The sequence below is a fragment of the Centroberyx gerrardi genome, chromosome 18 (genome assembly GCF_048128805.1).
Source record: "Centroberyx gerrardi isolate f3 chromosome 18, fCenGer3.hap1.cur.20231027, whole genome shotgun sequence".
NCBI lineage: Eukaryota > Metazoa > Chordata > Actinopteri > Beryciformes > Berycidae > Centroberyx > Centroberyx gerrardi.
In genome coordinates this window covers 12,807,590-12,832,491 of record NC_136014.1, presented here as the reverse complement: position 1 = coordinate 12,832,491, position 24,902 = coordinate 12,807,590, and the positions used below count along the sequence as shown (strand labels likewise).

The following is a 24,902-nucleotide window of genomic DNA, read 5'->3' as shown; positions in this document are numbered from 1 at the left end:
GCTTCATCATAGCAAGTAATATCAAACTGATGTAAGCTATATGAAAAGAGGTTTTTGTAACGTTTCTGTACTTCAATAAGTTAACTGATTTTTGTTTATTATGGTCGTTTGTCTTATGATCACCGACTGGAAGTCATAGTTTATTTATACCACTACATTAGGCTACTGCAGGTTACATCCAAAGAACTAGTAGTCGTGTAAAGAAGTTAAAACCTCTGCCTGTCTAAACGTCTGCAAATAGATTAGTTCAGCATCGAAGTAGACTATTCTAGATTGCAGTCTGCTCCTGCCAACCGGTCAAACAAACTCCTCAAACAGGTCACTAGGCAAATTGGCTGCATGGTGTCCGATTTCATTCCGCTGCTCCGCAGACAGACGGAGAGAGAGCTGTCTGGGAAGAAAAAGAAGCAAAGAGCTCTCACTCTGCCGCCGTTTCCCGGTGACATAATACTGCCGTGCTGTTTCCAGACACAGCAAACTGTCACCTCGAAGCGCCGCGGACCACAGTCTGCTCTCATAGTATTGGAGTTAATGGAAAACTAGTAAGATATGGCATATTGTTGCAGATATCTTCCATTAAAAACATATAGTATTCATTTGGACCAAGTATAACACACACACTGAAAGTAGTGTTAAGATCAAGTTTGTTTCTGTGATGAATAGTGTTTGAGGCAAAAACACTTTGTTTCAGGTGTATCAGGTCATTCACCATGGTAACGGCGTGTTGCGTGACTGTCTCTGCCTGGGGCAAAACTGTAGGACCGGTTTTTTCTTTACTATGACGAGTGATTTACCTCCAGAACATATACAATCTTTGGCGCTATGCAAAACGTGAACGTCACTGACGCGAAGGGGTGGAGTGTTGCTACGGCAACCAGGAATGTTCAACAAAACATGAACGCGGGAAACAAGTTATGATCCTTCTGTCTGGCAAACATTGCTGTGTTTGGCCCAGAAACCCTTGTTTACCCATACTTTGACATAATAACACAACTTTAGTGCAAGCCTTCAACTGCTTATTTTACGTTTAAGTATAGCCCAGCCTGATTGAATGAAGTGATTATAGCCTATATAGGACACTGGTTAATAAAGTGGGGTCCAGGGACCTAGAGGGGTCCTTCAGGTTTCCAGAAGGCCCCCAGGAAAATGAGGAACACTGTAATTTCACTAGTATTTCATTCAACAGACTTCTGCACTATGAGAGAATGAATAAGAGTGACTGGGGCTTTACTAATGTTTACTCAGCACCTATAGTTTATTTAGGCTAAGTAATATTGCTAGCGTTGGTAATGTTTAATGGGGGTTCATTATACTAATTCTTCATCAATGTGTTTCTGGCAAGGCGTCCTTGACATAAAAAGTGTGCATGGATTTCTCAAAGCTGCATCTGAGGCATTAGTCTATATGTAAATCGCAGAGGGGGAGGCCTGGGGATTCCCACACCATGCCTAACATAAACAACCATGGGGAAGACCTTTATGAACAAGGTAGGCCACCGTTGGGAGAAGCAAGCACCTAGCATGGAAAAGTACACACAACAAACAAGCTCGCTCTACATCTAGGCACACCCCTGCCTGGATTGCACACTGGGTACAAACGCCGCCTGAGGGCATAGTACACACGTAAAGTGAACCGGGTCACACGGATCTTGTTGTGACATGAGCCTAACCGGTGTTGCTGGTGTGTGGTTGTGCATACAATCGTTCTGGGTGGCGTCCAACTTGGCCACACTCCTTTGTCTTCTACCTTATCCAAATAAATTTCCATCATCTCAGTGTAGCTAAAGAGACTATTTCAGGAGACACAGAAAGACATACCTGCTTAGACATGTACAGCTGTTGCACGAAGCAGAGCAGCTTGTAATGAGTGAACACTGCTTAACACAACACATGGTTTATGATGGAGGCATTAGGCGTTGCTGCATGGGATTGAACCTGCAACAGCTTCCCTAACCACTGTTATAGTAACATCCTGTTATAACACCCTAACACCCACTTATAGTATAAGTCTATTTTTAATTTCTAGGAGAAGTGTGTATAGTATGCCTCAGTCAATGTGCTGATATAAAAATGCACAATAGGCTATTTGATTGTGTTTCAAACCAAGATGTGTTAAAACCAAGAATATTGTTGTAAATTAATCTGTACCAACATGTTAATGAACTATTTATCTAACTGTTACTCACTTGGTCATATCCATCCTCATGATATATTGGTTTTGTTGTACCATACTTTATTCAACAAATCTATTGGGCCTAGATCTATAAATGCATGTAATAATACTGGGTCAGCTTTAAAAAAAAAAATAAAACATCAGCTGGCGTTCATTTTGAGTTAATCGATCCAAAGAGTACTGACACTAAAATAGACTGATCTGCATGTGCAAATTTACTTTTGATGTACTTTGGTGTAGGCTGTACTTTTGCTGACCATTATCTCAGTTCTTCAGTTTTCACAACAGCCTCTGTGTTTGTTGTCTTACATAACGTCATGTCGCTGTGGTCCAATCCTCGGATGGAGCATTTCCCAGCAAGGTCCGCCCATTCACAGGATGCACCATATATGGAAAATGACGTACTGGGGATCCCGTTTCTGGAATATTCCATTTCTTGAGAATGGGTCTCAACTATTTTTCAAAACGTTACTTTAGACCCACAAACATCATAAAGTGGCATTCAGTGATTGAGTTATAGTCTATTTTGATAATTAGGGCGCAATAGGTGGCATAATTACTGCGTCGGTGTCTCGTTTTTTAGCGATCTTTTTTTTCTCTTCAGGTTTTCGTGTGAGGAGCACTCCCCTTGCCTACGTCATTCCGTCCTCGCGCAGGCTATAAAAGCTCACGAGCCACCACAGTTGGCAGTCAAACTTTCAGCAACTAAAACAACGACTATCACAAGCAGATCGCTGCACACCGGGAGCAGAGCTCAGGAGTAACCCACAAACTTACTAAAGGGATTTCCTCAGCTGAAGTTGACATCCCCCTCAATAGAGTTTGTCTGGATCTACTGCTTTCTTCTTGCCTTTTTTCGGAAACGATGATGTTCACCGGGTTCAACACGGAGTGCGACTCCTCTTCCCGCTGCAGCACCGCTTCCCCAGCCGGCGACAATCTGGGATACTACCCGTCTCCAGCGGGATCTTACTCGAGCATGGGGTCTCCCCAGTCTCAGGTATGTTCAGTCTAAAATAAACTGTTATTCATATTGTACAATAGCATAAAGGATATCAGTTAATGTGTTGTTGCTTGGCATGCAAAGACAAGCATGGGAAGATAGCTTGTTTTACAAAGCATCCACTGAATTAGCCTACATTTACTAATGCAAACATAGTCAACAGTATGTATGTGAATACTGACAAATATAAAACTAGACTGATAAACAGCCTGAGCTGCACTTGAAGTACTGACCTGCAACAGTACATGGCAATCTTCATTCATTCACCTGGAAACTCCTGAGAGAAAATGTAACGTCATGGCTGACATCACATGGATATTTATAACCCCTCCGGCTTTTTATAGACCTCCCGCTTCATTCATATGTATCGTGCAATGCCATCCCTCCCCGCTCCCTCCTGAGTATAAACCCAATGTGCTGATGATCCTCTTGCTTCATTCCTTCCAGGATTTCACTGACCTGACAGCATCAAGTGCCTCCTTCACCCCCACCGTCACAGCCATCTCCACGAGCCCGGACCTGCAGTGGATGGTCCAGCCTTTGATCTCCTCGGTGGCCCCTTCGCACAGAGCGCACCCCTACAGCTCCAGCCCCAGCCCCGCTTACTCCAGACCGGCCATGAGGCCCACAGCATCCAAGGCTCACGGCTCTACCAAGAGGGGCAGAGTGGAACAGGTAATTACCATGTTCTTCCAGGTGTTACATAACAACAAGTCACCCCTGCATTACAATGTTTCATTGCTGCATGGATAGCCAAAGAGCTCGGGACTTAATGTCTTCTTGTATTCTGTGCAGGTTTCAAATGAGGAGGAAGAGAAGAGAAGAGTTCGCAGAGAGAGAAACAAGCAGGCAGCAGCAAAATGCCGCAACAGGAGAAGGGAGCTTACCGACACCCTGCAAGCTGTAAGTATTTCACAAACAAACCATATCATGCATTAAGACACGTTTCTCGCCAGCGCTATTAGCAATGTTGACCAGCAGCCAAACTAATGCCATTTCCTCTTTTTCTCTCAGGAAACTGATCAGTTGGAGGATGAGAAGTCCAACCTGCAGAACGACATCGCCAACCTCCTGAAGGAGAAGGAGAGGCTGGAGTTCATTCTGGCTGCCCACCAGCCCATCTGCAAAATCCCCTCAGAGCTGGACGTCGCCTTCCCCGTCGCCTCCGTCTCTCCCGCCCACTCTTGCGTCTCGGTGGAGGCGTCCTCTCAGCCCCAGACCTCCAGCTCGCAGGCCTCCGCTTCCGCCACCGCCGCCTCCGGCCAGCCGATCTTCACCTCCACCTCCAACTCCATCTTCTCCGTCCTCTCCACCGCCACGGTGTCCGACAGCACGGTTAAGATGACCGACCTGGACGCCTCCGCCCTGGAGGAGTCCCTGGCTCTGCTGGCCAAGACGGAGATGGAGACGGCGCGGTCGGTGCCGGAGGTCGACCTGTCCAGCTCCCTGTACACCTCTCAGGACTGGGAGCCCCTCTACACCTCGGCCAACGGCGGTGACTTCGAGCCCCTGTGCACGCCCGTGGTGACCAGCACCCCGGCCTGCACCACCTACACGTCTTCCTTCGTGTTCACCTACCCCGAGGCCGAGACCTTCCCCACCTGCGGCGTGGCCCACAGGAGAGGGAGCAGCAGCAACGACCAGTCCTCTGACTCGCTCAGCTCGCCAACCCTGCTGGCCCTTTAAAGACTCTTCCAAAAACAATAATACTTCCTATCAAGCGCATTTACTCGATGTATGAGGTAGATGTGCAGATCACAGGGCTATGGAATGGACTTGTACTACCACCAGGAAGCAAAATATTTAGGATTTTTATTTGCCTTTATCTATACTTGCCTATTACAACTATGTAGCAAGTGAACGCATGTTTCAACTAATACCACCTAGTCGTTTTCTTTGAGTTTACAAATAATAAGTTGATATTTGATTTAACGGTGCTAGATGACAAAGTTGTTGTAGTGTTGCTGTGTGTTCAGAGCAATAGTTATCTTGACCCAATTTGTTTTCTGGTTGATGGAATGTGAGAGTATTGTGAACTGTTTGTGATATTTAAAACTGATGTGCTTTGTCTAACCATGGTCTGAGTGGTCTATCTTAGAATGAAGTTTTCTGTGAAAACATTAGTGGTTTTTAATTTATGAAATTTATTTTTTTACAGAGAGAGTAAAGAGGAAACTGTTGAATGTCGTTTGTAAAATGTGTAAATAAAAAATAGTAATATTTAAATTCAGTTATTTGCTTGGTGTAATCTCTGTCTGTCTCTCCCCCTCACACACACACATAAACACACACACAGTCTGCTGTTAACAAGCTGCCCTTATGTATAGATCTATAACTAACAGTCAGATGGAATAGCAGTTGCAGCGGTATTCATTAGACAATTAAAATAAGGTCTAAAATTAGACTTCACAGGGGATAGTGGTCTTTTTCCTGCACCTCACTGGCTCTATTTATTGTTCCGTCTGTTGCCAAGGTTAACTATACGTCAGGGCGCTTACGTCAGTGCGTTCTTTCCATTTTTTTAATCTGCAAGGCCAGCGCGGTGACGTTTTAACTTCCGTGCCCAAATATAGATTTCTGCAACATCTCGCTGTTCTCTGCCAGCAGAAGGTATTTGTCGACGTTGCCCGGTCAGACGGGCGCCCTGGTCGGTCATTTTCCGCTAAAACATGTGCATCTACAGCTGGAAGTCTGCTCGTTTCTGTTCAGATCAACTGAACCAGTCTCTCGACGTGCCTAGGAAGGGAAAATGTGCTGCAGCGCTTCCCATATCGAAGCATAAGCTATGCGATTTTGCAAGACTTGCTGCACAGATATGCTGATTACAAGAGACATCACGAGAGGATATGGAAAGCTACATTTTAAATACCACTGACGTTGGTTTAATTTATTCTGTTCTCTCATAGGGGCTGAATTTATGTAACACTTCCCACATTCAAACAAGACGCACGGTGTAGAAGTAGGCAACGCGAGCGAAAGCCTTTTAAAAAATAAGTCGCAGTTTATTGTGTGGTATGATAATGTGAGTAATAATTAAGGCTTATTTTGCCACATTTATTGGCTTATAGGAGGGGAAAACATCTTATTAAGAATAGGCACTCGAGGAATGAACATAACATCAGTCCATTGCATTATGAATCTGAAAAGAGGCTTTCTGAATGTGAAATGTGATGCATATATTGAGTATTTCCAAATTTCCAAAAAGAGGGAAAGACGGCACAGGTACAAATTAGACAGTTTGGACTTTACCTGCTATAGGCTAGGTGTTTTTGGTACAAATGGACCAGGGCACAGAGACAGCTGGATTTAAGGTGTAATAAAGCAGCTGTCTGGGTTAAGAGCAAAGCGGTGTTTTTTAAATTATTGATAGGCTGCTCACCAACTTGTCTTTTCCCCCAGACAGACACTAATTCAACCTTCTCTTAAAGGACAGCTGAGCCACAAGATTGATGTGGCTACAATGTGCCAACATCTCAAAGTGTCTTGTTTGAGGAATAGCTCCTCAATAGGACGGTCTGGTTTGAAAGGGCCCAGTTTCCCAAATTAGCATGTAATCTTCTTTTTTCCATTGGCTCATAATGGAATACATGTCTCAACACTTAAGGTCTGTGATATCGACATAGTCTGTAAATCCATAACCTGATCACAATGTGTCTCATGTAACTCCTAAGGTTTATGTGTTTTCCATTACAGCATCATGATGAATAGAGGGGATTTTTTCACAGGCCACTTGGTAGGCTACTGAGTCCCTGAAACATAGCAACTGACTCAACACATGGAATTATGGGTATATGGGACAATGTTTGTTTTCAGTGATTTACCTCTCTATTGTTTGAGGTGGGACATTTATAGTAAGTGCACAGATATTAACCAACACTGGTCTTTCAGACAAAGTCTCCATCAGTGTCAGGTTGTGCTCTACCAATAATGTGCACCACATACACTCAACATGGAACGACTAATGTCAGAGACACGGTCATGATTTGTCTACTTGATAATCATTCTGATTAAAAAAAAACCAATGTACTCACAACTTCCTGAGTCTGTCTGGTTCTATATTCTCTTCTCATGCCATCCTGTCTCTTTCCCATCTTTCCTCTACTGTTCACTATCAAATAAAGAAGAGATACCATCAAAAGACAAATCTGTAACCTGTAAACATAAAGGTAACAAATAGCCACTGACACAAAAGTATAGTCAGTGTGAACTTGTTTTAAAATGAAAGTAGGTGAATGTCACAACATGACAATACTGTTATATACAGTAGACAATACTGTGTTATACAGAAGTCTTGCCCAGCAGGCCTTAATCAAACCAGCAGAGCAAGTCTTCCCTTTACCACAGCTGATGGTTTATATGATAATTTTGGCCCTTAAATTTTACAACACTTGGTAACTTTGTCAAGAAACTTGCTGTCTGAGGAATGCTAATTATGATTACTCAAACCTCACCCATCACACTCCCTGTTTGTCAATCTTTCAGACTCATTTGCTCATTTCGTCAGTATCAATACTTCACCTTGTATAGATTCATCTGAAGGCAGATTGCTTAATGGCTCTACCCAGGAAATGCGTCGTGTGTGCGTGAGGGGCGTGCAGCGTGGAAGTCTACCAGCGCACAATAAGCAACTTCCGCACTCTGACCGTTTCAACCCTTCCAGTGCAGACACACCCTTCAGTGCAACATGGCCAAACTCTCAACAGCTGTAACACTGCTCCCTTTACGGATACAGGTCTAGTCTTTCAAAGCACACCCCAAAACAAATCAAGATTTTAAGGATTGGCTCGCTCTAAAGGGTTAAAACTGCACCAGCACAGTGCTACATCCTCGCCTCTTGCTTGAAATGGATTGAACCTCTCTTCCTAACAAACACCTCTGTGTTCATATGATGCCAACACCAAATGGTTAAAGCCTCTTGTTTCATAAGCACTGGATGGTTTCATAACTGCTGAATTCTGTGTACCTGTCTGTGTTCCCTTGCACTTAAGCAGAGCCCCCTTTTTTTCCTCAATAAAGCTTCAATGTGCGATCATGCAGCGTCTAATAACTCTCTCTATTAATACCTCCTTGCCGGCCCCAGGGAGATGGGGCGGCAGCAGAAATAGCAGGTGCCCATTGCTTCTTTTAACATCAGCATCAACAGCAGTAAAATTAGACCACTATGACGCCAACCTGCGTCTGTGCTGCAACCCAGGGGAGGAACCAGGCAGCGTATGCCTGAGAAAAAGAGAGGAGGAAAATAAGAGTGAGGCGAGGGGAGGAGGACGAGGGGAAGCGATAAGGAGTGCGTGAGGTAGAAGAGTGCAGGGAGAGAGAGAGAGAGAGAGACAGAGACAGAGGACCCTGGCTGGGTGTAATTTAGAGTGCAGCGATGATGAAACAGCCGAGTTCGCCTCCGTGCCACGACAACAAGCGCTCAATTTGGATCAGCTCCATATTCACGGAAACCCATCCCCTGACACCTCTCGGCTCTCCAGAGAGGATGCGAATGCTTTAGGAATCCATAAATACTTCAGTGCCTTCCCCCCTCTGCGCCTGTGTTTCTGTCTGAGTGACAAAGTGATACAGTTATTCAATAGTGTGAGCACACTGACACCAAGCAGGCATTTACTGAAGCAAATAACACAAGCACATTCAGAGGATTTGTGAGACTCCAATTCACATCGGTTCCTGACATTTCAAAATGCTTTGTTATTTCTCATACAAGCTGAAAATGTTCATACAGTTTCTATATGACACTCTATGTATAGTATAGTCTGTGTAGTCTGCTATACTATGACGAATCAAATTTAGTCTGATGACAAAGCCCTGAAATTCATTCTGGATTGCATGCACTTATCAGGGGACAAGTCTCCTTTTTGTTTGTATTTTCAGTATCTAAAGTGATAAAGAGTACAACTCAAATAATGACTACAATCGGTCGAAGGGTGTGGAGACACACTTGCGTCACTGTGCATGGTCTTTTCAGGAAGTTTTATATTCTGTAACTTCTGACCTTCTTAGTGATGTGCACATCTGAAGCAGCACCCAGAGGTGATACAGGGTTTGTCATCATTACCGAGACTGGTGATCCAACAGGCATCCACATTGCACAGTGTCATTAAAACATGGCACATCTCCAGAAAAGAACAGAAATCCACATCAATCACAGACATACAGAATGTGACGTTCGCCATGTTACTCTTATTTCTAAAGCCTAATAGCTCTGTAGCGTGTAGGAGTGTGTGACATGCTATTCTTGGAGGTTATTTGACGCACTAAGCTACAATACTAGAGGGATTTCTCTATCCAATAATTACTGTTCACTTAGTGACAGACTCCCCACTCAGCAAAGCGTCCTCGTCTCGTCTCGTGGGATTGGTAACAAGGATGTTTCCCTGGAAACTGGACAGCTCTATCATATGTAATTGGGTAATCCCTGAGCTGCTGACAGAAAAATAATAGCTTTTGGGATTTTCAAAATACCCCAGCCAACACTGAGTATGATATGCCTGTTTCGTAATCCGGATTTACCACTCATATACTGGATGGGTTATTTTGTGATTAATATTAAAAGATATTTTTTAAAAAGTGAAATCTATAATTGTCAATAAGCTAACTGGAAACAGTTATAAGGCTACCTCACCAAAATGACAAGAAATGCATATTATCATTACAATGTCTGATCTGATAACTTAAGTACCAATACGTTGCTATGGAGAGAGGCTAAAATGTACAACACAAGTCTCCCACAAAGGATACTAAGCATCTCCGAGTCAGCTAAGGCATATTGTCCAAAGGAGCAGGAAACAGGGCCACTTTATCCACATGCACCCCATCCGGGGACTAATGTAAGAGAACAGACTCAAACCCAGGTCTGCCATATAGAACAACAAACACCTAACCTACCAGGCAACCATAAGGGAATTGACTCCCGCCATTAAGGCTGTTAAGATGGCCCACAAAGGAATACATCTGTCCACTGATTCCCATTTGATAACATTTCAGTGCCAGAAACCCCCATCTGAGAAGATTTTTCAATTATGATTTACTGCAGAACAAAATTGCACAGCTGTGTGCTGTAGCTGGGAGATATCAGTGGAGAAAGTGAAACCTATAATGAACCTTTGATCAACCTAGTGTGGTTTGCACAACCTTTGCACAACCTTGTGCATCATGGAACCATGTCCACGCTGCACGAAGCTTAAAACTTGCATTTCCATCCTACTCAGTAGGCCTACCATTACTTCATGGTGTGCTATTCCTTTGCACTATTGGAACCTATGCAACCTACTGTGTGCCATGCTGTTTGAATGTACATATAGATGAGTTTGTATATATGCAGAGTGATATTTATGGTTTGCGGTCTATTCTATGTCCACACTGTCCCCTTAATGTGAAGTCCTGTGGTCCATGTACTCTGTGTGCCATTGTGTAATTAGGTCACTATTGTCTCTATGTTTCTGCACCAGTGTCCCCAAGACACGTCCCTGTAGATTTATTGTAGCCTACTTGGCAATAAACCTTCCCTACACCCATTGGGGTCCCTGGGGCAGACCAAAGGAAACACTGATGCACCCCACAACAGCAGGCTACAAAGCTCAATACACCTGCCTTGCTGAAGTGTCCTTGAGCAAGACACTAAATTGCAACCAGCTCCTGTGGCACTGCCCTGTGTTCTGACCTTCCTGTGGAGGGGTGAAAGCAAAATGTAGTAGTAGTTGTAGTAGTAGTAATAATAGTATTGGAGCGTCAATCTCCCTCCACGTCAGCGGTGGCGCCACAGTGTCCAAGCAGCCTCAGTACTTCCGTAAGTGCAGCTGCTGCTAGGCGCTTAGCTAGCTGGCTGGCTCGGGTTGGTTGAGGGTAGCCATGGCTCGATTCGCTGCACTACTGCTGTTACCGGTTCTCATTGAATCGGTATTTTCCATTTCTTTCTTTTTACCGGTCAATTCAAGAAAGTGTTTACGGGAAGAGATCCACAAAGATGTTCTTGTCACGGGGGAGTATGAGATAAGCGAACAAGCAAACACCAAAACTAATCTGAAGGTGAGCACAGACCTGCAGCTAACGTTCACCAAGCAGCTAGCTAGCTGCGCGTTAGCTTACTTTTTGTTAAGGCCGTAGAGGCTTCAGTCTCCGTCTGTCCCCGCTCGAGTCTATGTTTTGGGTGAGGGGGCGATTAAAAGTTAAATTCATATATGATTTGTGTTCAAGATAGTTGTAACTACTGGTAGAATGTGGCTAGCAACGGGATTGACAGCTGTTATTCTCGGGATAGCTTGCTAGCTAGCTGAACTGGGCCTAACTCGTCTTCCTGGTTTTAGTAATTAATGTTAGCTAGTGCTTGCTAACACTATTGACTAAAGTATAGTCTAAGATTTTTGTCTTTTGTCTTAAACTTGAGTTACTTTGACATAGATGAGTGCCCGTTTCTTCGCTAATAGTGTGTATTTTATAGCATCATTAATGCGTATTCTCTGACCTAATCTCGTCTGCTTCACCCACTCGGGTTTGCTGCTCACTCGGGATGTTACACGTCAGTCTTATCGTCCATTCAGTTGGCAGCTACAAGCTAGCACGATTAGCACATTAGCCACTTACATGTCAATAGGAGCCTGCACTTAACGCTATTTTATTACATGCTAATACACACTTAGTTTTCCTGCGTATGTCATATACGCGTCTATCCATCAGTTAACATCACATTTTTAGTGACCATGTACACCTTCAGAAAATAGATGTAGCGCACCTGCCAGGCTATTTAGCATGGGTCTAACAGCTGTCAAATACACAATGATGGTTTGCATACCGATCTTCGAGGTTATTATTAGACTTGACGTGTAGTGTTTTGCATGCATTTATCACGCAGCCGGTGTTGATATCATCATTTTCTTGCACTTTGTAGATCACAGATTCCTCTAGCCACACGCTTTACTCAAAGGAAGATGCAACAAAAGGGAAGTTTGCATTCACCACAGAGGACTATGACATGTTTGAGGTGTGCTTTGAGAGCAAGTCACCCATGGGTAAGTGTGTTTACCCCAAACCAGCCAGCTCATAGGCAGAAAGTATGACTTAACGTTCGAGACACACACTTTCATCATTCTTAGTACAAGGAGAAGATAATTGACCTCTCTCTTCCTCTCTCTCTCTCTCTCTCTCTCTCACACACACACACACACACACACACACACACACACACAATTCATTTACACCTCCATAAATGTGCAAGCTCAAAGATCTGAGTGCTTGAGTCTAGAAATAAATGGGTCTAGTATTAAAATAGGCAATGATATGTAACTGTTTCTGTGATAAGTTAGTTTATTTTTGTGGTACAAATTGGTGAGAAATTGGAGGCATGCATTTTATATGAAGTAACAGATTCACAGTAGCATGCTTCATGCATTAGTTTACAAGCGCTCTGCTGCAGTCTGTTGCCCTATGAATTGTGGTTGTGTATGGATTGTCCAGAGAGCCATCCCAGACATAAAATAAATAAATAAATAAAAACATTGTGATTTGGAAAACAGTTTTTGAAAAAAATGTTAAAATAATGACACCGCATTCCTGTGGTCGGTGTAACGTCTTTCCCCACTTTGTTGTGAAGAGCCATTAATTGAAATGGGACCAGCTACCCTCACACATTGGTGGAGCAGTCCTGGGGAAGTGATCGTCAAATTTTATACTTTCCATATTTATTTAACTGATATATAAAAAATTTAACAAAAACATCAGAAGTGTCTTTTTGTTCTTTTAAAAAAGTAATTTAGAGAGAAAATAAGGAAATGGATCGTGATGCATATATAAAAATTATAGATGGCCATAAAGTAAATAATTTTATACTTGCCATGTAAATGAATGTGTTGCAGCATTGTGAGTAGGCTGGGTGTTTGCAGCATAGTTTACATAACTTGTGAATGTACTATTCCTGTTTATTAAATGTTATGCTAAATGTATTATTATTGTCAACCAGGAACTGGGAGGGTGCCTGACCAGCTGGTCAATCTGGACATGAAGCATGGTGTGGAGGCCAAAAACTATGAAGAGGTGAGTAGAAACCTTAAATAAATCTTAATGATTGGAAAGACCAGTTGATTTGGAGCCTGCTGCTTGCTTCTGCAGAATGAAGCTGACAGATTGAGAAGCGTCTGTCTGCAGTTTGTAGTCTAGGTGAGTGGATACAGACAGTTAGACTTGCAGCAGGGGGTTTACCCGTGACATTCACTATTAAGCATACAAATGGCAGAAAACCACAAGCTAATTTTCTCATTGGTTGTTCAAAGCATTACAAGACGCCCAAATGTCTCAAATTTGATCCAAACCATGTGTGAAAGTTTGGTCTAACATTAGCTCTGACCCTACACCCCCCTTTTTTTAGAGGGTTGTCTTGGACTCTGAAAAGGTGCTGATTGACCTACTTGGGTAGATGTGCTAGTACACCCCTAGACAGGATAACAGTCTGTTTTAGGGCTTAATCCCCTTGTTCCAAATAGAGAGGTAAAGCTGGGGATACTGCAAGCTCTCTAGATTGTATGATGCTTGGATTTATTTTCATTTTTATGTAATTGTTTGATACTTGAGTACGTCACAAGGCTCGACTTCCTGAATTAACTGTTCTGAACGAATAGTCACTGATTGATATCAGTAGATATGAGGTTGGTGATAAAAGGCTAACTCCATTGCTCAATTCAGATTTCTACAACCCTCGGGCTGATCAAACCCTTTCATCATCAATTGGATAAACTCAAAAATGCATGGCCATCAAGCTAAAAACGACGCTGTTTTTGTTAGTTCCTGAAAAGTTGGCAATTTGGAGATGGGTTTTCACCAGATAGCAGAAATAAGCAGGTGATCTTATTAAAGCATACATAATTCATCTTTTTGTTGTTGCTGAAATTGTGCTACTACTTACCCAGAAAAGACATATTCTGAAGGTAAAAAAATATCAATTTTTGTCCTTGCAGAAACTTTTAAACGTAAGACATTTTTATCTCATCGTTATTGGCTGCGCATTATTAAGTTGGTAATCAGTATTGGCTCAAATATCCCAATAGAAGCATCTCTATCTAAAATGGATTGTAATGAAAGCAAATAAGCTAAATGGATGAATAAATCCACATACTTCTTGCAGATGCTTGTATTGCTTTATTGACATCTTGTCAAACCTCAAAGCTGCAGCTCAGTTTTAGGGCAGTCCTTCTATGAACTAGAATAGTTTTGTCTTTGGTTCTGTGGCTGCCTCAGTCTCCCTGAGGGAAGGCGATACTAAGTACAGAAGTGATAAAGCCCTATGAGCTGAGAATCACCCCCCTCCCACGCATACGCGCGCACGCTCACACTGCAGTGCACGAACATGGTGATCTATTTTACCGAGTGTGTGGGCAGGGAGAGCTCAGAAAGTGACAGTGGGCATGCCTGCGTCTGTGGGTGGGTGGAGTTGATTGTACACTTGTATGCGCATACGTCTGTGCATGAGGGTGTGTTATTGTGATTTGCGAACATACGTAAACGCACTCCAGTGGCAAGATTAGATTTGTTAAATGTGCTGGCAAGTGTCCCTGCCTATTGCACAATGTTTGAACAGTGTGTCAGAATAACTTGGCAGAGACAAGCACCAATAATAACTAGTGTCTTCTCATTCTCTACTTATTTGACCTCTTGGCATGTGTTTGCTCATGAGGAACGCAGCGTATTGCATGCTGCATCCCAGACAGATTCCATTTAATTACGTGCTTTCCTACTAAGAAAAATGTTGATGTAGCATCTGCTGCATGTCTGGTGCTGCTGCACAATTAAAGAGCGACACTTGCTGGACAAAGTGTATAATAACACCCCGTAAGGTTCAAAATGAGTTTTTGTTTTTATGGATATTCTTTTAATATTTCCATCCTTTTCTCTAGCTGCATCAAATAAAATGATCAAGATGAAGCCAATGACTACTCGGGCATCACATGTTGGTTGTTTTTTTATTAGCATCTATTATGTCCCGTCAGATTGCCAAGGTGGAGAAGCTGAAGCCTCTTGAGGTTGAGCTGAGGCGACTGGAGGACCTATCAGAGTCCATCGTCAATGACTTTGCTTACATGAAGAAGAGAGAGGAGGAGATGCGGGACACTAATGGTAAGAAAACTTTGTAATTAGTCAAATGCAGAAACGGCACATAAATGTCCTCTAGAGAATGGACAACAGCCTGATCTATTATCTGTTGTTCTCTTTTTGAGGAAACACACTTTGTTACTGTGTTTTCTTAGGAACTGTTAGGGAGTTTGCTTTTGTCAGCTAGTCTCTGTGACCAATAATATAACAACCTATCCCGTTCTTTCCCCCGCAGAGTCCACCAACACGCGTGTGCTGTACTTCAGCATCTTCTCCATGTGTTGTCTCATTGGCCTGGCTACCTGGCAGGTCTTCTACTTACGGCGCTTCTTCAAGGCAAAGAAGCTGATCGAGTAGGGCGGCCCCCAGCTCCTTACCTCAGGGGAAGCTGCCTGCCAGTCAGCCAACACATCCCAACATCCACCCTCCTTGGACTAGCTTCAGCAAACAACAGCAAGCGGGGTTGAGGGGCTCAAACTCTAGTTTTCTGGGCTGTGAGAGAAAGAGTACCAAGGTTGTCCTCTGAAACATGATACACCTGCTTATTTAGTGGTTTGAAACATGAAAAGCGCTGTAGGGAGAAATGCACTGTGAGACCTGGGAGGCATATCTCACCGCATAAGTGAGATATGTCCATTTCCGGGGTACTTCACGTTTCTGTCTGCACTGTTTTGAATGTTGCAGCTTACTGAATAAGAACTTGCTTCAGTCAATTGAACAGTTATGTTTGGTTTTGAGCTCAGTTTGAATGGATGTGCCATGAGAGAATGTCTTTTGCCCTTCTGTTGATGTACAAATTCTTCGCCATGCCAAGCAAACTAGATCCTTGGTGCCCTTTTATCAAGTGAAGGCTTATTTGAATAGTAAGGTGGATTGTTGTTACTTTGAAGAGAAAATTGGCAACCACTGAACTTCTGTGTTATGTCACTTAATTTGCATACATGTTTGGTAGCTCAATTTGACCGTGTCTTTAGTTTGTTTTCATATTGTAAATGCTACTTAGTTGCTTCTACAGGTATTTGGGGGGTTTGTAAGTTATCAGGGAGAGAAATATCCTCTTAGTTATAAATTAGGTCACTTCTATCAACTCTTGCACGTTCTAATTTTGTTTAAAAAAAAAAAAAGATTAACATAAATTTACCGTCTCAAATACCTTTGCATCACCAATCGAACTGGCCAGAAACCAAAAACCTTGTTTAAACTTAGGATTCATGGGTATGGAAAGAATTTACAGCATCATATCTGTGGCTATGAGTTATTTCCATGTGAGCCGTTTTCTATGATACAATTCAGGCTGATAAGTGAATATAATCCTGCCAGTCTCCCTTGCCAGATTGCAGTGGATGGAGGTTTTGAAGGGAAATGTAAAGTATCCCAACTTTTTCTAGGATGTGTTCCATCAAGTCGTACGCCTCTTTTCTGTATACACTGGCAGGTGATGTTTTCTTACTGGTCATCGATATCAGTTCCCAATTACAATACTTACAGATCCATCCAGTGTGCTTTTTTTTCTTTGAAATTAATTATAAGGTTTGGGTTACATGAGAATGTGGGTGGTTGCAGATATTCCAGCTTGTTTTTGACAGGGTTTAATTAAGGCATCTGTCATGGGTACATTTTTAACAGTGAACATGCGCGTTGTGCGCAATCAATGATTTTTATGTTGATTGATAAATTTTGTAAAGGTTTGTGTTGGGCTTTTATTCAATAAAATATTGGATGGATTTACATTAGTGATGGTGCAAGATATATATTTCCCCCCCTGGGACTGCTAATGCTAATAATGTATGCACTCATGGCTCTGAAAGACAGTGACAGTATTTGGAGAGCAGTAACACTGGTGAAAGGGACACAAACAGTATGTATACCAGAGTAATGGTATTATTTATAGTATGGAGAATATTGTCATACATGTTGCCGATGTACAAGATAATTAAAGGACATGTACAGTTTTGCTTCATGAGGCATCCATCACCAAAGATTATTTCTCTGCAGACCTCAAAATCTTGACAGAGGATGAAGTTCCACTAGTCCTCAGCTCTGATTGGCTGAGTCGCGTTCGAAGACGTCGTAAAATCCTGACGCACATTTGCCACTTGACGTCGTGGTTTACAGTCACAGCTAAGAGGGTTATAGTCACTCACACAACGCCTCTTAACTGTGCTAAAACAGTAAAGCACAGTCTCTTCTGGCTGCTTGCCTCAATGAGGAGGCATGTTGAGTAATATACAGCAAAATACATGCAATACTAATGGAGGAGGTGGTCCTCCAATCAGGTGTGGGCCCAGTCATACTGACCCGGAAACTCTCCTGATGTACTTCCGCGTCAAAAACACTGGCATTGCAACTGTATTGAAATATTCACCCAGAGAGTAAGTCATCTAGGTAAGAATAATGCCGGGGGCAGATAAAGAAACTGACCTCACGGAGAGAATTGAAGCCTTTCTATCCGACTTGAAGCGCGGCGGCAGCGGGACAGGACCGCTGCGAGGCTCGGCCGAAACTGCCCGAGAAACGACAGCCTTGCTCCGCAGAATAACAGCGCAGGCACGATGGAGCAGCGCAGGTTGGTAACGTCAACTTTGTTGCTTATTAACCGTTGAACTCAAACACCATAGCATTACAAGGAATTCGTTTGAAAGCTGTCGTTGGCGTTGTGTAAGTGGTGATTTCTCAAATCTGCTGTTAGCTGCTTAACGTTTAACACGGTCAACTGACAACTCGAGTGACAGCTGTCAAAATGTGTGTAATACTGACAGTGTGAAGCTATCGGATAACATTTCTTTAATAAAATTGTGAGATGGAGATGATGTTGTTTTTGTAATAATATAGCCTTGGTTAAACAACTAGCTAAGTGAGAGTAGAAGGTGACTCAGTGTACCGCTGAGCATTTTGTTAAGTGGACATTTAAAATACGTATAAACGGTTTGTAGCCGTTTGGGTCCCACAGGTTTTAAAAGTGAAAGTTAAGAAGACGTCTACTTCTTAGCTTAGTGCATAATGGAGTTATCTGGTGCATATATTTGGTAATTACAGCTGTTTATGCATCGTTTAAATATTCACTTTCTGGTCTAAAAGTGGGCTATACCTAGCCAAAAAGATCCTGGGCTATATGAGAAAGAAAGCATAGATACGACGTTGAAATCACGTCTAGTGCTCAGTAGGTATTTTCTATATGAGACAGCTCAGTCAGTCACAGGTCACTTTATCACCAGCCTAAGTATTCTGAGGTCTTCTGTATTAATGTCCCTAAAACATCTTCTGTTTCAGGCGATCTGATGGAAATCATCCGTAAAGAGGGCAGGAGGATGGCTGCAGCCCAGCCCTCAGAGACCACTGTTGGTAATATGATCAGACGGGTGCTGAAGATCATCAGAGAGGAATATGCCAGGTGAGGCCTGAGGGACTGGACAGGTAGACTGTTGTTTTCTCCAAGCACTGCACTGTGAAGGTTACTGATCCAGGTCGGTGACACCCCTTTCACACACACATGACCCAGGAATATTATGGTATGCTGATCTGGATCCATCCTGTGTACGAGGCAGTTCACGCTGAGCCTCATACATGGGGAAGGTCCAGATGTGTTTGGATTCTGTGGTCAACATGATGGTGATGCTGCAGATATTGAGCGATAAGGGGTTCATCTCTGAACTTTCATACCAAGTGGAGCAGAGTTTGACCCGGCTGTCAGGGTCATTTTGTGTCGACTTTTTGGGGGTCGACCCTTTCACACTGAGAGTCACACATCACATATTTCCCGGGTTACTAACCCGATGTGAAAGGGGTATCATAGAAATTAGAGTGTGGGAACGTACAGTAGAAGGTCTACTGGCTAAACACCTCCTCTCTGTACTCTGTCCTGGACGTACTCCTTCCAAATTGCACAACGTCTATGAAAGTGACTTGAGGGTTTTGTGCTCCAACGGCTCGGCTTTGCAAAATACCTCTTTCCATTTTCTTTGTATCCCCCTTGTCTTCTGCAGGTCCCGAGGCAGCAGTGAAGAGACGGACCAACAGGAATCTCTCCACAAGCTGCTGACCTCAGGAGGACTCAGTGAGGAGAACTTCAGACTACATTTTGCCCCCCTCAAAGCCAACGTCATAGAGGCTATCAATGAGTTGCTGACAGAGCTGGGTAAGATACTTTAATTTGCAGTTAATTTGTTCATCAGCAGGTATTTAGACATTCACCAAATAAGCTTGATTGAGTCGCTAAAGTTTAATCTGGTAAAGGATTTGATTGATAGGTCTGTTTGTACCAGTATCTTTGTGTCTACTTGTTGCTGAGTTTGAGTTATATATTAGCACAGATGTAACAAAAGCAATTGTACAAACAGCTCATGCTAGAGGAATAAAGAAACCTAACAGGCTTTTTGCTGCCTCCTCTACTCAAAACAAAGACTTATTGTTTTGCTGCTGGTTTAATTTACATTCTCTATATTTTCTTCTTACCGTATCCCAGAGGGAACAACAGACAACATCGCTATGCAGGCGCTGGAGCACATCCACTCCAACGAGGTCATCATGACCGTTGGCCGCTCACGCACCGTCGAGGCCTTCCTCAAAGATGCCGCACGCAAACGCAAGTTCCATGTCATTGTGGCGGAGTGCGCCCCCTTCTGCCAGGTAGCTGGAGTAACCTCCTGTTGAACACATCAAAATTACAAGATGACAACACTGATTTACAATGTGTTTATGTGTTTATGTAACGAGAAAAACAAGGAAATGAGCTGGTCACATGGGTCAGCTGTAGCCTCAGTTAATTTAATGCCGTTACTGAGACGATCTGAGATTACTGTTTTTATTCTTATCTGACCTTTGTTCACCTCTCTCCAGGGACATGAAATGGCAACCAGTCTCTCAAAAGCTGGCATTGAAACAACCGTGATTGCAGACGCTGCCATATTTGCAGTGATGTCTCGTGTTAATAAGGTACATGTCACTTTACAGCTGGCTTTCCCAGTGCTTTCCCCACCTGAGGTTCAGCACTCCCTTGGTACTGAAATGAGGTGTCTTGAAAAATTCCTAATTAATAATTGCATTTTGTACTGTTTGTATTTTTGTTTTGGTTTTTCTCTCCTTGTTAATTTATATTTTCTTTCCTGTACTTTCTCTATGTTGTGCAGATGTGGGTTTTGGGGTGGGATGGGGGCCTGTGGCTAGGCTGGGAGGGTAATCGGGTTAGGGGTTTACCAGAAAAACATGTTTGATTCAAGCTTATTTGTATAGTCCTTAATCACAGTTTCAGTCTCAAAGGGCTTCACGGCCACATTATGAAACAATAAATGAAAAAAAAATGAAACCATTGTGAAATCCACGTGGCTTTTTGGTCAATGACCGGCATTGGAGAGCAGCTTGATTTCTCTCACTCTTTTTTTCTATAGCCCTGCTCCAAATATTATTATAATGTCCCCGCACATATCTTTCATGTGTTTTGAAAGGTTTGGGGTCACAGGAATAGTCTTACCTTCCTACAGGGTCCAGTCCAGTGCATTACAGCATTAAGACTTTAAAATAGTGATGTTCCTGTCAGAGCCTCTTGGTAAGCTTGTATGTTGATCTGTCCTCAGGTCATCATTGGTACACAGACCGTTCTGGCGAATGGCGGGCTGAGGGCCGTCAATGGAACACACACTCTGGCACTCGCGGCCAAACACCACTCCACACCCCTCATCGTGTGCGCTCCCATGTTCAAGCTCTCACCTCAGGTAAAAAAAAACAAAAAAATATCGACCACAACAAGACGCTCCAGTCTGCCAGAACCGCATCACGTAATTTTCACTGACAACAAACGATGATGTATTTTTGTGTCCTTAGTTCCCAAATGAAGAGGATACCTTCCATAAGTTTGTCTCTCCGCATGAGGTGCTCCCATTCACTGAAGGTAACACACATTTCTAACCTGCGTGTAAATGGGCCAGCCTACCAACATGCAGCAATAAGTGGAAATGTTCATTATCTATGAGCCCAAAAGTGTAAACGGTGTGCAATGTAGTGTACAACCTGTGGGAAAAAAACATTGGTAGCTAGTTCATTTGTAGTACTTAAACAACATCAATGGTTGTTCAAATTCTCTTAAGTAAATCATCATCGTTGTAAAGCCAGTGCTTTTACCTCAAGGATCCTGCAGTCCTGTGATATCATTGAATGACATTGGATAGATGACTGATATTTTTCCCTCTTTCTTTTATGTGTTTTCATTTTCTGTTTGTTTTTAACTTGCCATGTTTGGAAAAGTGCTATATAAATAAAGTCTTACTTACTATTTTTCTGAACAATTATATTCCTATATCTAATTTTGTACCTCTGTGAAACATCTAGATTTTTGAAAAAAAAATAAAAAAAAATGAAATGCTTAATATAGCTATAGATATATTACTGTCCACAACAGTATTTTTCAGTCATTTTAGGCAATGCAATTCAATGGTGTCACAGGATTGCATTTTTCTATGTCTTTTGAACTGAGGCAACTGTAAAAAATCCTGAGAACTTTTACAATAAATATCCTCTTTTGCAGAATAACAACCTAAAAGTCAATTTTGGTGGAATTCACCTTTAACCGCTTGTCTTCTAGGTGAGATCCTCTCTAAGGTGAATGTGCACTGTCCGGTGTTTGACTACGTCCCGCCTGAGCTCATCACACTTTTCATCTCTAATATCGGAGGACACGCGCCTTCGTACATCTACCGCCTGATGAGCGAACTGTACCACCCCGAAGACCACGAGCTGTAATCAGTGTATATAACAAATAAATTGAAAAATAGTTAATGCAATTTTGTTTTGTGTGAGTGTTTTTTTTTTTTAGGTAGGCTATGTAGTATTGGCAACTGTTTAACCTTTGACATTTCAACATTTCAAGTGATTTCAGAAACTGATGATAACAACAGTCTCCATTACTCATAGTTTAATAGTTACTAGTTTAATGATGGATATATGAACTGCCCTTTTCATTACGTTCATACTGTAGATTCACTTTGCACCAGTGGAGGCTTGCTGGTGAAACAGGCGCCCACTAACGGATTTCTGCGGGAAATGTTCCTGAAAAGCTTTGTAATACCCCTAGATTTCCTGTAGGAGGCAGTCGCGAGCATGCCATGTTTATATTGTTTCATTGCAGTATTGCAAAGTAATCAAAGTAAAGTAATTGTAAAGAAATCATGTTATATTAATGGAGGTTGTTCTACAGGTGGATCAAGGTCGGTTGCTGGTACTCCAATTTTCACCTTGTATTCTGTGTCACCCTGTTACTGAGATTACAGAAGACATTATTCTACACACCACTGGAGGTGTTTCGAATATATAGGTTTCTCATAGGAATGAGTAGATAAGCGGTGAACAAGCTGGTATGGCACTTAAAAATGTAATGGTGGGCAATGTTTTGTCACGATTGTTTATTTGACAGTCTAAGTTTGGCCTCCAGTGTTTACTTTCAGCAAAGGCTGAGAATAAATATAACAGTATTTGTTAATGCATTACAATATAGTGATTGTAAACTGACAGTATGAAAAGATGTACCGGTAGAAGCAGCATAAAGACTGGGTCCCGCTGTATTACTCAGGCTGCACTACAGCGTCTATTCACAGGCGCGATCCCACTACTGAGCGGCACGGGGGCTTTGACCTGCTCCGTTTCCGACCTGGGCCGGTGCACCCCTCCTTAGACGACCTGGTGGTCCCGGGCTCCCCCAGGAGCACCATATCGATACCGAGCTTAGTGCGGACACCCGATCGGCATAGTCCGCTGCAGCTCAGAACTCCTGAGCTCAAACGATCCGCCAGCCTCAGCCTCCCGGTAGCTTGGATTACAGGCGCGCGCCACCGCACCCGGCGAAAGAGGAACTGGCTCATCGGGCTTTTAGCTTTTAAAAACGTGACGTCATCAGGTATTTCAGTGACATCTCGCGGCGAAGAAAAAAATTGCAGTTGCAGAACTGAACGCTGCTCTGTATTTAGTTTTCCAAAGGCCACTCATGATAAAACCTCAACAGATCTGTTTTTAGTCGACTGTAAATGTGTCGATTTGTTTCTCTTCCTGCTTGAACTGTTTGCCTGTATCAAAGACCATACCGAGGGCTTGGAGCCAAAGGTTAAGTGCGATTTTGGGCGAATATGAGTAATTGAAAGCTCTCAGTGAGATCTTTTCAGTGCCAAAAGGACACAACTGAAATCATGACCCATAAGTTTTAATTAAACAAAAACTGAAAGCCGTAACAGTAAATGTAAGGTTTTGTTTGCTGCCAAAAGGGCATAACTGCACTTACGCCCGTTTGACACCAAGCAAAACCCCACTTTTGACACAGAACAAGCATTGTGGGTAGAGGATTCTAACAGCACTTAGGTCAACTCAAAATGCATGCTGACGTAAGTAATACTAGCATGTCAGCATGATCACATCATTTTTAGGATCCTATTCATATCCTAATTAATATTCTAGGTCAATATTAGATGAATGTAAATATGTTAATATTCCCATGAAATACTTAGGCCTATAGATTCAAAATGTTATTTTATAATGTTAGGAGTGTGAACTGGTCAAGATGAGCTCTGATAATAAGACTGCTGGTAGCTGAAGTTATCCCTCAGTGTTATGAGGAGTTTTACAGGTCTTTGAATGTGTCCCAGGACACGTCAATAACGACCTACAAAAATGTATTATACTAGCGAAAGAAAAACAAAGTGGTAGTTTAGAATCAAAAGTAGTTTCAGTAGGTTTATTAAAAAGGTTTATTAAAAGTTTTTAACAGAAAAAATGTATCAATCAATTTGATGTGTTCCATGTAGCCTACAATTTTAAAGGCCTTGGTGAAAGTTGCTGAACATTACTTCAAGATAAAGATATTCATTCTGATCTTGTTTTATATTTCAATATTGATTGAAGTGTAATTGCTAGATTTGTATTAAAATGAATGTGTTTTACAATTGTTTACTTACATACGCCCATATTCTGCATGGCTGTATTGGGACAATGTTTGTGCCAAAAAGGCGTATTTCACTCTTTTGCCATTTTAAAAAAAGTTAACAAATATAATTCAACTTAAACTGTAGCAGTATTGTTTTTATAGTAATGCTCAATCTGATAACACAAAAAGTTAAAATATTGTGCTTAGTATGTGGTAACAGCAGCTGATCCAAGTTTGATCAAAATTTGTTTTGGCTCTCCTGTAAAATCTACTATAACGCACTTACGCCCCTTTGGCTCCAAGCCCTCGATACTCTCTGCCGTATAGTAAGGCTACACATAGCTCTATGGGCGTAAATTCAATAGGATGTTTACCTTAATAATTCAATAACTGTAGAAATCTTCCTTACAAAACGGAGGCTGGTTAACCAGCTATTCCAGAAACTAGCCTATACTTTAAAAGAGTCTATTTCTTCCCAGTATGTGAAGCAAAATTGTAAATTAACCAGAATAAACTATGAGCATTACCTATAAATGCTGACGTTTTAACATAACTACATTAGCTACTATGTTTTATGATGAAAGTGTTTGATTTATGAAACATGTCTTGTGCTTGTTTCTTTGATGCTGTTGATGATCTGTATCCTCCAGTACAGAACAAAAGCTCCAGCACACAGCCATCATAGAGTTTACATCATAGTTTCATTACAAAATGAAATAGGCCATTTGAAAAAATGTACTTATACAAAAA

The 24,902-nt window shown here is 42.2% G+C and overlaps 3 protein-coding genes across 3 annotated transcripts; all 3 read left to right on the top strand.

The window, feature by feature from the left end:
• Positions 1–2,876: 2,876 nt before the first annotated feature.
• Positions 2,877–5,405, top strand: fosab (v-fos FBJ murine osteosarcoma viral oncogene homolog Ab). Its single transcript, XM_071916411.2, has 4 exons — positions 2,877–3,172; positions 3,623–3,850; positions 3,971–4,078; positions 4,190–5,405. The coding sequence occupies exons 1-4, from the start codon at positions 3,038–3,040 to the stop codon at positions 4,859–4,861; spliced, it is 1,143 nt and encodes a 380-aa protein (XP_071772512.2). The 5' UTR covers positions 2,877–3,037; the 3' UTR covers positions 4,862–5,405.
• A 5,601-nt stretch (positions 5,406–11,006) lies between these two features.
• tmed10 (transmembrane p24 trafficking protein 10) lies at positions 11,007–16,986 on the top strand. Its single transcript, XM_071916409.1, has 5 exons — positions 11,007–11,203; positions 12,063–12,183; positions 13,131–13,204; positions 15,151–15,277; positions 15,489–16,986. The coding sequence occupies exons 1-5, from the start codon at positions 11,027–11,029 to the stop codon at positions 15,608–15,610; spliced, it is 621 nt and encodes a 206-aa protein (XP_071772510.1). The 5' UTR covers positions 11,007–11,026; the 3' UTR covers positions 15,611–16,986.
• A 456-nt stretch (positions 16,987–17,442) lies between these two features.
• On the top strand, positions 17,443–22,026 carry eif2b2 (eukaryotic translation initiation factor 2B, subunit 2 beta). The gene is made up of 8 exons (XM_071916431.2): positions 17,443–17,819; positions 18,524–18,644; positions 19,237–19,388; positions 19,716–19,879; positions 20,090–20,185; positions 20,824–20,961; positions 21,071–21,137; positions 21,828–22,026. Exons 1-8 carry the CDS (start codon positions 17,648–17,650, stop codon positions 21,983–21,985), a joined length of 1,068 nt encoding a protein of 355 aa, XP_071772532.1. The 5' UTR covers positions 17,443–17,647; the 3' UTR covers positions 21,986–22,026.
• Positions 22,027–24,902: the final 2,876 nt, after the last annotated feature.

Coding starts and splice junctions, on each gene's coding strand:
- eif2b2 (XM_071916431.2), top strand. CDS start 17,648: ATGCCGGGGGCAGATAAAGAAACTGACCTCACGGAGAGAATTGAAGCC. Junction 18,645..19,236: donor ATCAGAGAGGAATATGCCAG/GTGAGGCCTGAG, acceptor TGTCTTCTGCAG/GTCCCGAGGCAGCAGTGAAG. Junction 20,186..20,823: donor TGATGTCTCGTGTTAATAAG/GTACATGTCACT, acceptor ATCTGTCCTCAG/GTCATCATTGGTACACAGAC.
- fosab (XM_071916411.2), top strand. CDS start 3,038: ATGATGTTCACCGGGTTCAACACGGAGTGCGACTCCTCTTCCCGCTGC. Junction 3,173..3,622: donor TGGGGTCTCCCCAGTCTCAG/GTATGTTCAGTC, acceptor CATTCCTTCCAG/GATTTCACTGACCTGACAGC. Junction 3,851..3,970: donor AGAGGGGCAGAGTGGAACAG/GTAATTACCATG, acceptor TATTCTGTGCAG/GTTTCAAATGAGGAGGAAGA.
- tmed10 (XM_071916409.1), top strand. CDS start 11,027: ATGGCTCGATTCGCTGCACTACTGCTGTTACCGGTTCTCATTGAATCG. Junction 12,184..13,130: donor TGAGAGCAAGTCACCCATGG/GTAAGTGTGTTT, acceptor ATTGTCAACCAG/GAACTGGGAGGGTGCCTGAC. Junction 13,205..15,150: donor AGGCCAAAAACTATGAAGAG/GTGAGTAGAAAC, acceptor ATGTCCCGTCAG/ATTGCCAAGGTGGAGAAGCT.